The sequence below is a fragment of the Chiloscyllium plagiosum genome, chromosome 19 (genome assembly GCF_004010195.1).
Source record: "Chiloscyllium plagiosum isolate BGI_BamShark_2017 chromosome 19, ASM401019v2, whole genome shotgun sequence".
Lineage (NCBI taxonomy): Eukaryota > Metazoa > Chordata > Chondrichthyes > Orectolobiformes > Hemiscylliidae > Chiloscyllium > Chiloscyllium plagiosum.
Window position 1 is genome coordinate 52,026,392 of NC_057728.1, and position 12,169 is coordinate 52,038,560.

The 12,169-nt window shown below is 40.4% G+C and overlaps 1 protein-coding gene across 1 annotated transcript in view; it reads right to left on the bottom strand.

The window, feature by feature from the left end:
* Positions 1–12,169, bottom strand: part of polr3b (polymerase (RNA) III (DNA directed) polypeptide B) — a 95,219-nt gene that overhangs the window by 65,404 nt on the left and 17,646 nt on the right. Inside the window, exons 10-11 of the mRNA XM_043709862.1 lie at positions 5,310–5,432; positions 4,349–4,465 (exon numbers count right to left, since the gene is read on the bottom strand). Coding sequence (XP_043565797.1) covers positions 4,349–4,465; positions 5,310–5,432 — 240 coding nt within the window. The remainder of the gene's footprint in view (positions 1–4,348; positions 4,466–5,309; positions 5,433–12,169) is intronic.

Sequence of the window (12,169 nt, forward strand, 5' to 3'; positions counted from 1 at the left end):
GTGTGAGAGTGTGAGAGTGTGAGAGTGTGAGAGTGTGAGAGTGTGAGAGTGTGAGAGTGTGAGAGTGTGAGAGTGTGAGAGTGTGAGAGTGTGAGAGTGTGAGAGTGTGAGAGTGTGAGAGTGTGAGAGTGTGAGAGTGTGAGAGTGTGAGAGTGTGAGAGTGTGAGAGTGTGAGAGTGTGAGAGTGTGAGAGTGTGAGAGTGTGAGAGTGTGAGAGTGTGAGAGTGTGAGAGTGTGAGAGTGTGAGAGTGTGAGAGTGTGAGAGTGTGAGAGTGTGAGAGTGTGAGAGTGTGAGAGTGTGAGAGTGTGAGAGTGTGAGAGTGTGAGAGAGTGAGAGAGTGAGAGTGTGAGAGTGTGAGAGTGTGAGAGTGTGAGAGTGTGAGCGAGCGTGAGCGAGAGTGAGAGTGTGAAAAAAAAAAGAGTTTTATCAAATTAAATCTGTAAAACAGAAATATTTTCTCTAATCAGTTTCTTTCAACTACTAAGTTTGACTTTTCTACTAAAATAAATGGTAAAAATAAAAGTTCCAAAGTGCTTTAAATATCTGTTTCTGAAATATTAACATGCTTAGAAATAAGCTTTATTCTTAATTTAAATTCACATTAAAGAGAATATCCCAATGACAGAAAGCAAGAGAAAGTATTAACATCGGAGATGATCTAAACCAAAAACAGGAAATTCTACAAACACAGCAGGCAATAAATGAATGCTTCATCCATCCTGAAAAAAGATTTCTCTAATCTTGTCCATACATCCTATAGATGCTTAAAGTTTAAGCATCAAACTGTAAGAAAAAATGCACTTATATGGAACCTTTCACAAGTAATGGATATTTTAAATCACTTCACATGTCACTAATAATTTAAAAAAAGTGTAGCCAATACACTCACGTAGGAAATATTGTGGATTGTGGGGGGGGGGGGGGGAAGAAATGGCCTAGTGGTATTTTCATTGGACCATTAATCCAAAGGTGCAGGTAATGTTCTGAGAATCTCGGTGTGAAGCCTGCCATAGAATATGAATTCAATAAAAGAAAATTCTGAAATAAATCTAATAAATCTGAAAAATCTGATTTAATTATGACCATGAAACCATCGCCAATTGTCAGAAAAAACCCTTCTGTTTCACCAACATCCTTTAGGGAAGGTAACTGCCATCTTTACTTGGTCTGGCCTACATGGGACTCCAGGCCCACCACAAAGCCCCTCGGGCAATTATGGGTGGACACTAAATGCTCCCACAAACAGCAATCTGATGAAAACCTTTGTTTTGATATTGGTTGAGGAATAAATATTGACTAGAACATTGAGATGGTACACAAGATCTTTTACATCCACAGAAGAGGGAAAACCACTAATTGTAAAGATAGCAGCTCTTACATTGTAACATTCTCTCGGTACAAGCTGGAATGCCAGCTTTGATTTCCGTGCACAAGTCCTCGAGTGGGATTTAAATTCCAACCTTCTGACTTCGAGGCAACAGTACCACAAACTGAGCTAGAACTGTGTGGCTCCAACCTGAAACATGAACCCATTTCATTTGCTGTGCAGTTCTAGCACTGGCTGTCTTTACTGCAGTTTAAACATGTGCTCAGTGGTTTGCTTACAGTAGCCAAACGACCCACCTAATCAAAAGCAGCATGAGGCTTTTCTATTTACCACCAGCACAGAAGTCAATTGTAAAGGTGTTGCTTAAAACATGCAAATCGCAGCAAATCACTTCACATTTTCCAAAATGAATGATACTCTTTTTATTCAGGACATAAGTGACTTAAAGGAAGACAGTGACAAAGCAGCAATGTCACTGCACAATATTCCGAAAGCACAGGCTGATATTCAGAAGACAGGGCCTCAAAAACTAGCATGAAAATTGCTGGTGGCATTTAAATTCAATTAAATCTGGAATTGAGAGTGAGTTTCAGTAATTGTTACATTCAGTAATCATGAACCTAGCACTGATCATCATAAAATCCACCTGGTGCAATAGTATTCTTTGAGAATGAAATCCGACATGCTTAGCTGTTCTACATGTAGCGCCAGACCAACAGGAATGTGTTGGAGTCTTAACTACCCTCTTAAATGGCCTAGCAAACCTAATTCAAGGGGAATTGAAGGGTTACAAGGTTGAGCTTATCACCGATATAACTGGAGGTTCACAATAATCATCCTGAGAATGAAGGGCTTTTCATATATGAGGAGCAGTTGAAGACTCTTGGTCTGTACTCAATGGTGTTTAAAAGGATGGAGGATAGATCTGATTTAAAATTATAGAATACAGACAGGCCTCAATAGAGTGGATATGGAGAAGATGTTTCCACTAGAAGAGACTAGGACCAAAAGGGCACAGCCTCAGAGTGAAGGTTCTTTAGAACTGAGATAAGAAGGAACTTCTTCAGAGGGTGGTTAATCTATGGAACTCATTGCTGCAGAAGGCTGTGGAAACCAAATCATTGAGTGTCTTTATGACAGAGATAGGCAAGTTCTTAACTAATAAGGGGATCAAGGGTTACTGAGAGAAGGTAGGAGAATGGGGTTGAGAAACAGATCAGCCAAAATCAAACGGCGTAGCAGATTTGATGGGTCAAAGGGCCTAAATTCTGCTTCTATATCTCATGGTGTTACAGCAAAGATTTAAGGTAAGAGAAAGAAGCCAAAAAGTGAGTCGGGCAATATTTTCACCCAGAGGATGGCGGGAGCCTGGAATATACTGCATGAAAGGTTGGTTAAGTCAGAAACTCCTGTAACATTTAAAACAGTCATTAGAATTCCACTTGTGTTGCTTAAGTCTCTAAAGCTATGGACGAGGTACTGGAAAAAGTGAACAGTGTAGTCCAATCTTGGGTTGAATACTCTCCTCTCAGTGCTATATTAGTCTACGAATAACCCCTCCAGAGAATCGAGATCAAGCTCGAGTCTGGATTTTCTATGGGGAGAAGGGAGCTCTAAATAACTAACTAAAACAGTTCAGAAGCACACATCATCAGATCCAGGACACGGTCCCATGTGGTTTTTCTTTCCACTGGGATGTGGAGTTTTCAGCTTGGCCTTCAGCCCACTCTGATTAACTATCTTGTATGAAAGCAGCCCCGAGCATGTAATTTTCTGAATGTATTCTTTTTTGTGGGATGTGATACACCAAATTCCCTCAGATCTTCACTACTAATCACAGTCCTACCATTCACAATATAATCCTTTGCTGTGTTAGCCTTCAAGTTAACTCTCACTTTAGAGTGGAATTCCATTTACCACTGCTTTGTTTACCTGACCAGTCTACTGATATCTTCCCATGATTCACTGCTATAATCCTTACTATTTACCACCCTACCAATTTTAGTGTTATCTGTAAACTTCTATTTGTGCCCCCTACATTTAAGACCAAATGATTAAATCAACACCACAAATAGCAAGGGCCCCAGCACAAAGTCCTTGCAGAACTCCACTGGAAATAAACTGAGTCACAGAATGATCCCTCTACAGTCACCGAATGATCCCTCTACTGTCACCCTTTGCTTTCTGCATCTCAGTCAATTTTGGATCCCATATGGTTCTTTGCCTTGAATCCCATGGGTTCTTACATTCCTGACCATGACAGACATCATCAAAGCCTGGCAAATGTAATACCTTCATCAACATTCCTGGTTACCTCCTCAAATAAAATTGATCAAATTTGTCAAACACAACCTGCCATTAACAAATCCATGCTGAATACAAATAAAAAGGAATTGCGGATGCTGGAATTCAGAAACAAAAAAATCAGAAATTACAGGAAAAACTCAGCAGTTCAAAAACTGATCTGAAGAAGGGTCATTGGACCTGAAATGTTAACTCTGCTTTCTCTCCACAGACACTGCCTGACCTGCTGTATTTCCAGCAATATCTGATTTTTTTTTCCATCCTGAATATCCTCGATTATTACATGTCTCTCCAAGGGCAGATATACTCTATCCCTCAACATTCTAATAACTTACTCACTGAGGTTAGACTGACTGATCTGCAATTTCCTGGTCTATTTGTTCCTCCCTTTTTTAATAATAGGACAATGCTCACAGTCCTCTTGTCCTCTGGCACCTCACATATGGCAAGAGATTTCAAAATTACTCGGAGACCAGGCTTCCTCCCTTGCCTCCCTCAACAGCCTGGGATATTCACTGGATTAAAATCCTGGAAATCAGGTCATTGTGGGTCTACAGCATATAGATTGCAGCTGTTCAAGAAGAGAGCTCACCACCACTTTCTCACAGACAATTCAGGACAAACAATAAATGCTGACCCAAACAAGGACACCCACATCCCACAAGTGAAATAAAAAAAAAATAGTGGCACCAACTCCAGCCTCACATGATGCTTACAGGCACATGGGTAAGTACAGTCGATGCAAGCAGCTCCCGGGCCTCCTCCATCTTGGTTTTTTTCGGTCCTCCCCACATTCGCTGTCTGCGCACTTTGTTTCCAATATACTTTAATGCCTGCATGTCAAAAAGGGAAAAAGAATCATAGAGTCAGAGATGTACAGCATGGAAACAGAGCTTTCAGCCCAACCTGTCCATGCCAATCAGATATCCTAAATTAATCTAGGCCCATCTGCTAGCCTTTGGTCCATGTCTCTCTAAACCCTTCCTATTCATACACCCACCTAGATGTCTTTTAAATATTGCAACTGTATCTGCCTCCACCATTTCCTCTGACAGTTTGTCCCACACACACACACACCACCCTCTGTGTGAGCAAGTTGCCCCCTAGGTCCCTTTTAAATCTGCCAAATGTAATCATATTTCACAGTCACTGCTAGATTAAGAAAACAAGAAATGTCTTTCCATTAATACTTATAAGAGCAAGCACATCACTTCTGTTTATTGAACTTTAACCTCAAACTTTCATTTTACATATTCTAAGAATACTATAGGTGTAAGTTCAGTGCTGTCACTATAGAGTTGCAACACATTAGACAATTCGAGGTTTGGTTTTGCTCGCTTTTGTTAAATCATTGTTAAAATATCTAAACAGCAAATATCACAAACCACATCGTGGGCCGAAGGGCCTGTTCTGTGCTGTATTGTTCTATGTTCTAGTTCTATGTTCTATGTTCTATTAGACAATTCGAGGTTTGGTTTTGCTCGCTTTTGTTAAATCATTGTTAAAATATCTAAACAGCAAATATCACAAACCAGGCATTCTTGCCTTAAGACTTTATTAAGGTCTAGGAGTCTCTTTTTACCCCCACTGTGTTTAAACAGCTGACTATATAGCCAAGCCCATGAGGCTGCAGTTAAACATCCACATTGAAAGAGCTGAAATTTATAAAAGGCACACCTGCATCTGGGTGAAGATCTGAGCTTTCTGACACTCTTCCAGGCTTGGAGCAAAGGCAGACATCACTGGGTCCTCTGTACCAATCATCTGTACAATCTCTTGATCACTCTCTACACCCATTGCCTACAATAGGAATGACAGACACCAGCAATATTAGCATTTTCCATCGGCAGGGTAACATTTGCTTATGGTAATGAAGCATTGTTGGTGGCTTGAATTCAGAGCAGAGATTGGTGTTTCTCTTACACTCCATGCCATCTGGCTTTGGCAAGTAACTGTACTGGACTCAGCACCAATTGCCTTTAAAAGGTATCCACGAATTAATAAAGGAGCATATGTATCCTACACAAGGTTCAAAATTCACTGTTCGGATATTGCGTTTCAATTTTGGTCATTAAATTAAAGTCCTGTAAAACCCAAGAATAGGACAAAAAGCACAAATCAACTGCGATTGAATTGTAAGCAACTGAGTTCAACTCAACTTCAGAACTTAAAACTCATAATTTAGAAGATTTTTCTTAAGATGATGAGAGTTTTGACAAAGAAGACATTATTCCATCTGGCAAGTGAATCAGAGGTCAGAGATTCAAATCATTGACAAAATATCTAATTAGGAGATGAGAAGATTTTCACTTGGATTTGCCAGAATCTGGAATGCTTGACTTGAGAGGGTGTGAAAACTGATTCCATGAATTATTTTCAAAGGGAGTTGGACAGAAACACGAGGATGAGGAGCTTACTGAGTAACAGAACAAAATGCAACATCTGGGAGAAACCGCAAGTAAAAATGGTCTCCTTATGTGCTGAAGTTACAATGATTCTATACAACTACTATCTACTACACTGTTTTTGGCATTGTTCCTCAATTTTATAAAAGGATGTTTCCTGTGCTGTCTGAAACAAGCAATTGGGAAAACTGCATTTTCTAAATTTGGGTTTTTGTCAATTGTACAAAAGAAATAAAATTGAATTTTGACTAATTTTCCAGTTATTCAGGGAATAAACTCAATATATTTTAACATACATCCACTTTCTCTAAATGAGCAAGGAGGTGAAAATCATTTCTGAGCAACCAGTGCCTTTTCTTCTCAACCACATAGTGCAATAGCTCTGACTTTCAGCAGCAATAGGTTCGAATTGTTCATTTAGCCACAACGTGAAGAAAGATAACACAAAAACTAGGAGCGGAAGTAGGTCATTCAGCCCTTCAAGCCTGCTCATCATTCAATATGATCACAGCTCTAAACACTACCTTTCTGCTTTCTTTCCATACACCTTGAAGGTGGTCAGATGAACTAGATTGATATCAGGACTAAAAGGCTTAAATTAGGAGATGAGATCGACACCAGTAGGCTACTCATCCCCATAAAGCTGCTCTGCCATTCAGTTAAGAAGTTGGTTGATCTGACAGTAACCTTAACTACACTTTCCAAACTGTTCCCCATAGTTTTAAAAACACTATCAAAAATTTATCAAACTCAGTCTGAAATATATTCAGCAACTCATTTTACAGTGGTATCTAAGAAAGGGAATTCCAAAGATTCACAACCCACAGTTTAAAAAAACTCCTCTGCCTCACTATGGGAGACCCCTTATTCTTAAGGCATCCTCTAGTTTTGGATCCACATGAGAAGAATCATCCTCTGACTCTATCCTATCAAGCCCCTCTTTATGTCTTATTTGTTTCATTCTTCAAAACTTTAACAAGCATAAGCCCCACTTTCTCAATGTTTCCAAGGACAATACCGTCATTACAGGAATCAGCCAAATGGGTGCATAAACTTGAAATCTTATGTTTTTGAGTTTAGAAGGTTGAGCGACAATTTAATTGAAATGTCAAAATGATTTGATTGGATAGAAACATTTTCCACAGTTGGGAGAACTCAGAACAAGACTGTAAAAAAGGAGAGCTTTAAAATGAAAGTGCCTTGGGATATGTATTAGTGTGAAGGTCATATATAAATGCAAGTTGTCATTGTATAGTTTGATGACTCTGGAATGAAATAGGGAAGCACTTTACCCACACAATGGCTTGTAGAAATAATCAGAATTCTGATGGTACAGAAGGAGGCCATTCGGCCCATTGTGCACCCACCAGCTACATTCTCTTCCCCCAGAGGAGATGGATGCCAAATTGTTGAATATATTTAGTGCTGCAACAATCTTGGGGAAAATCAAGGGATATGGGTACTCTGCAAAAATGTGCAGTGAATGCTGAGAACCAGCCGTGATCGGCCTAAATGGTACAGCAGGCTTAAAGGGCCAGGTAGTCTACTCCTGTTCCTATTTACAATGTAATTAAAACAGACCTATACCTCAAAATCTAGTCTGAACGTGAGAAAATAGTAATCTATTTTATGCAGTGTGATGATCAAAAGTTTAATTACTTTTTCAATATTTAACTTTATGCAGTGCAATTGATAGTTGTCCATTTACTATAGTGCCAAATGTGAACTGTTTTAAAACTTCTCACCTAGTGCCAGGCTGTTTAACAATAACAAAGAACATGTTTTCAAAGCCAGCACGAAAACAAGAAAATGCTAAACTGGTTTCCTGCTGCTTTCACAGAAGCTGGCCCCGCACGGTGGTAGTCAGTGGGGGCAACTCACTGTGGTATCCAGATGGTCCTGAAACGTTTTTGTACTAGCTTATCTGGAACTCTGCCACATTAATACAAGTGAGGAGAAAGTCCCACCAAGGCTTCCAACACCAAAACAAGGATGGATTACCCTGACTGAGCGCACTTCATGTAACTAAGACAGGTGTACAGAGGTCAAAATTTCTTAGGAATGAATAGAGAACTTTGCATTACTATGGAGCCATGCCAGACATTTTCATAAGTTACATGATCACATCAAACTCTATTCAATAACGACAATAACTTTATTTTTTCTGAACAAAGCTTTCACTTAAACAGGCTATCAAAGGTTTTTGCTGGCAGAAATAGCAAAGCTGCTGAAAAGACACTGACTGACGGATGGAACATGACACTGCACTGAAGGTGTTCACCTCTGACTGACTGATTGGTTAGCACTGTTGCTCCATGTCAGAAGTGTATGGACTCAAGTCCTCGCTCCATAGTGGAAAAAGAAAACAAATTCAAATGAAGTAAGAGAGTGCTGCATACTCAGGGATGTCATCTTGTAGCTGAGACCTTAAACCTTTTCTTTCTCTCTAAGTGGATCCAATGGCCAAGGTAGGGAGTTTTCCCCAAGTACCAGCCAATATTTGTCCCTCAATTGAAAGCTCTCAGCTCAGCTTCACCAGATCCCAGAAAAGGCAATCTCCTACTCTTCGTATTACTTTTAAACTTATTTTATTTCAGGCTTCATGAGAGAACGAATGGTACTTGTGCCTGCTTTACTGTGCAATAAATTGTTATCCAAACTGTGGGAGAAGCAGGTTACATAGATTACCGAACTACACAAGAAAGTGCTGTACAAGAGGATGATGTTTTTAATTGAAGTTCAGCAAACTAACAGCAAATCACTTTCTCAAGTCTCTAAGTGCACATCAAGCAAAAGAATAGAAGGGTTTGACAGGCAATTCAGTACATCGTCATGATCTATTGCTTTGAGCCATACAGTCTTCCCACACAGACGTTAATATTCACTTGCAGCACCACGGTCCATCATATCATGGGGAACCACTGCCCTCTCCTGGTAACTGACCGAATGAAACATCCATATTATGATAAAAGATTTTTTTCAAATCAAGTCAAACAAGAATTTTATTAAGCTAGTTAAAGGAATTGAATAGCTCAAGCAATAGGATCGAACGTTATGTTCCCAAATTAGACTGTTGTTGGTTTCACAAGTACAGAAATCAGTACTTCATTGAAGCAATCAGCCTTTCAACGTTAAGTCTGGCAGCATCCGTGGAAAGAGAAAGAAAAAGAATGAATGTTGAGTCCAATTCTCAGAAGGGAAGAAAAGTCACTCTGAACTCAAAACATTAACTGTTTCTTCTCCACAGATGCTACCTCATCTGCTGAGGTTCGCCAACACTCTATTTATTCTAAACCTCTCATCATCTGCAGTATTTTTTGATTGTATTTTTGATTTTTAAATTTAATTTCCTTTTTGAGATGATAGATTTAAAATTATTAATTGAGCTGTGATAAATAGATTTGGAAACACAGAGGGGAGGAACAGCAATTGACTTTTTCACACTTTGTGTTGAATGTTGAGCAGGTTCAATCATGACTGATCATCCAACTCAGGACGATCTTTCCGCTTTCTCCATACACCTTTGATCCCTTTAGTCCTCTGAACTATACCTAACCCCTTCATGAAAACATTCAATATTTTGGCCTCTACTTTGTGGTAGAGAATTCCACAGGCTCCCAACTCTCTGGGTGAAGAAATTTCTCATCTTAGTCCTTAATGGCCTACACTGTGTCCTTAGACTGTGACCATTGTTCCAGACTCCCCAGTCATTGAGAACATCCTTCTTATGTTTTTCCTGTACAAACCAGTTAGAACTTTCTTGGTTTTTATTAGAATCCCCCTCATTCTAAACTCCACTGAATATAGTCCTAACCAATCCAGTCTCTCTTCAGTAAATATTCCTGGGATGGCAGGACTCAATCTGTAAACCTTCATTGCACTCCCTCCAGAGTCAGAACAGCCTTCTTCAGATAAGGAGACAAAATCTACACACAGTATGCCAGGTATGGTCTCACCAAGGCCCTGTACAGCTGCAGCATGACATCCATCCTCTGTATTAGAATTCTCTTCCTATAAAGGCCAACACATAATTTGCTGTTTTCAGCGTCCGCTACACCTGCATGCTAACTTTCAATGACTGGTGTACACAAGGTCAAACTTACTGCCACTCAGATAATCATCTGCTTTTCTGTTTTTGTTACCAAAGTGGATAAGCTCATATTTGTCCACATTACACTTCGTCTGCCATGCAGGTGTCCATTCACTCAACTTGTTCAATTCACACTGAAGCTTCTCCACATCCTCAGTTCATCCTCCCACCCAGCCAGATTTGAGTCACCTGCAAACTTGGGAAATATTATATTTAGTTCCCTCATCTAAAGGATTAATACATATTGTGAATAGCTGGGGTCCAAGCACTGATCCTGGCAGTACCCCACGAGTCAGTGGCTGCCAATTAAAAAAGGATCTTTTCTCCCCCCACTCTTTGTTGTCTATCTGCCAATCAATTCTTCATTCCTGTCATTACATTACCCTAAATCCCAGGCTAATCTCTTATGTGGGATCTGATCAAAAGCCAGAGGTTCAAGTAAACTACAGGCTGCCTTTAATAAACTCTGGTGGTTACATCCTTGAAAAAAAAAATCCAGTAGATTTGTCAAGTGTGTTTTTACTAGACAAAGTAGAACAGGACATTAGTTTAAGGCAGTTTTTTTTATTCATTGACAGGATGTGGATGTCACTGGCTGGTCCAACATTCATTACTCATCTCTAATTGCCCAGGAGGCAGTTGAGAGTCAACCACATTGCTGTGCATTTAGAGTCACATGTAGGCCAGGCTAGTTAAGGATGGCAGTTTCCTTCTCTAAAGACCGTAGTTTTTCCTGACAATTAAATTACCATCACTAGACTTTTAATTCCATCTACCATGGCAGGACTTGAACCCAGGTCCCCAGAACATTACCTCAGTCTGGAAATGAACCTTTCAGCTCAGCGAGCAAACCTACATTCAAAACATTACCGGAGTCTCCAGATTAACAGTTGAATGATAATATCACAGGTCATTGCCTCCCTGTGAATGGAGTCAAGCCACAGGTCAGTCACATTTTCAGCGAATGATGGAACAGGCTCACAAGTCTGAATGGCTTCCCCCAAACTGAAGTTCTGAAGTCTTGGAGGTGGGCAGGTATAAAGCTACATATTCACTTGCTGCATAATTGCTCATATACTTGCACACTTTTTGATGGAGTGAACACATGAGCCACAGCATTATTTCCAACCCGAACTCTTAAATCTCTACTCCAGCACACTTCAACTGAGTGTTTCAAACAAATGAAAACAGAGAACTGTGGGAAAGACACAGCATATTAGTCCGTACCTAGAAAGAGAAAAGCAGTTTTGCCAAGCTCCCTTCATCATTCATCACAAACTTGGCACCTTCTCATCATAATTAGAGTGGAGCATCGTTTAGCCCCATAGCCTGTTCCATCATGTACGTGGCAGGTACTCATGCAACTCAACCAACGTTGCCTATCGCATACGTGGCAGACAAGGATGCCCTGAGGCATGGTACTTTGGCGAGACCAAGCAGAGGCTATGGCAACGGATGAATGGACACCGCTCAACAATCAAGAGTGCTCCCTCTCAGTGGGAGGGCACTTCAGCGTTCCAGGACATTCAACCTCGGACCTTCGGGTGACCGTCCACCAAGGCGGGCTTCAGGACAAGCAACAACACAAAGTGGCCGAACTGAGGCTGCTGACCAAGTTTGGTACGCATGGGAATGGCCTCAACCGGGACCTTGGGTTCATGTCACACTATAGGTGACCCTATTGCACCCCACACACACAAGTTTGTGGGGTGAATTTGTACTTGCAGAATTGCATTTTATTTTGCTCAAAAACTGCATGAATCCATGCAAGATTCTGTAAATCCATTTTTTAGATTGGAATCAGCCTGACCAGTCTCACACAGAGCAGCGCTCACTTTAAATGCATTATCTGGGTTAACATGACGGTAGGTAAAAACAATGACTGCAGATGCTGGAAACCAGATTTTGGATTAGTGGTGCTGGAAGAGCACAGCAGTTCAGGCAGCATCCGAGGAGCAGTAAAATCGACGTTTCGGGCAAAAGTCCTTCATCAGGAATAAAGGCAGAGAGCCTGAAGGGTGGAGAGATAAGTGAGAGGAGGG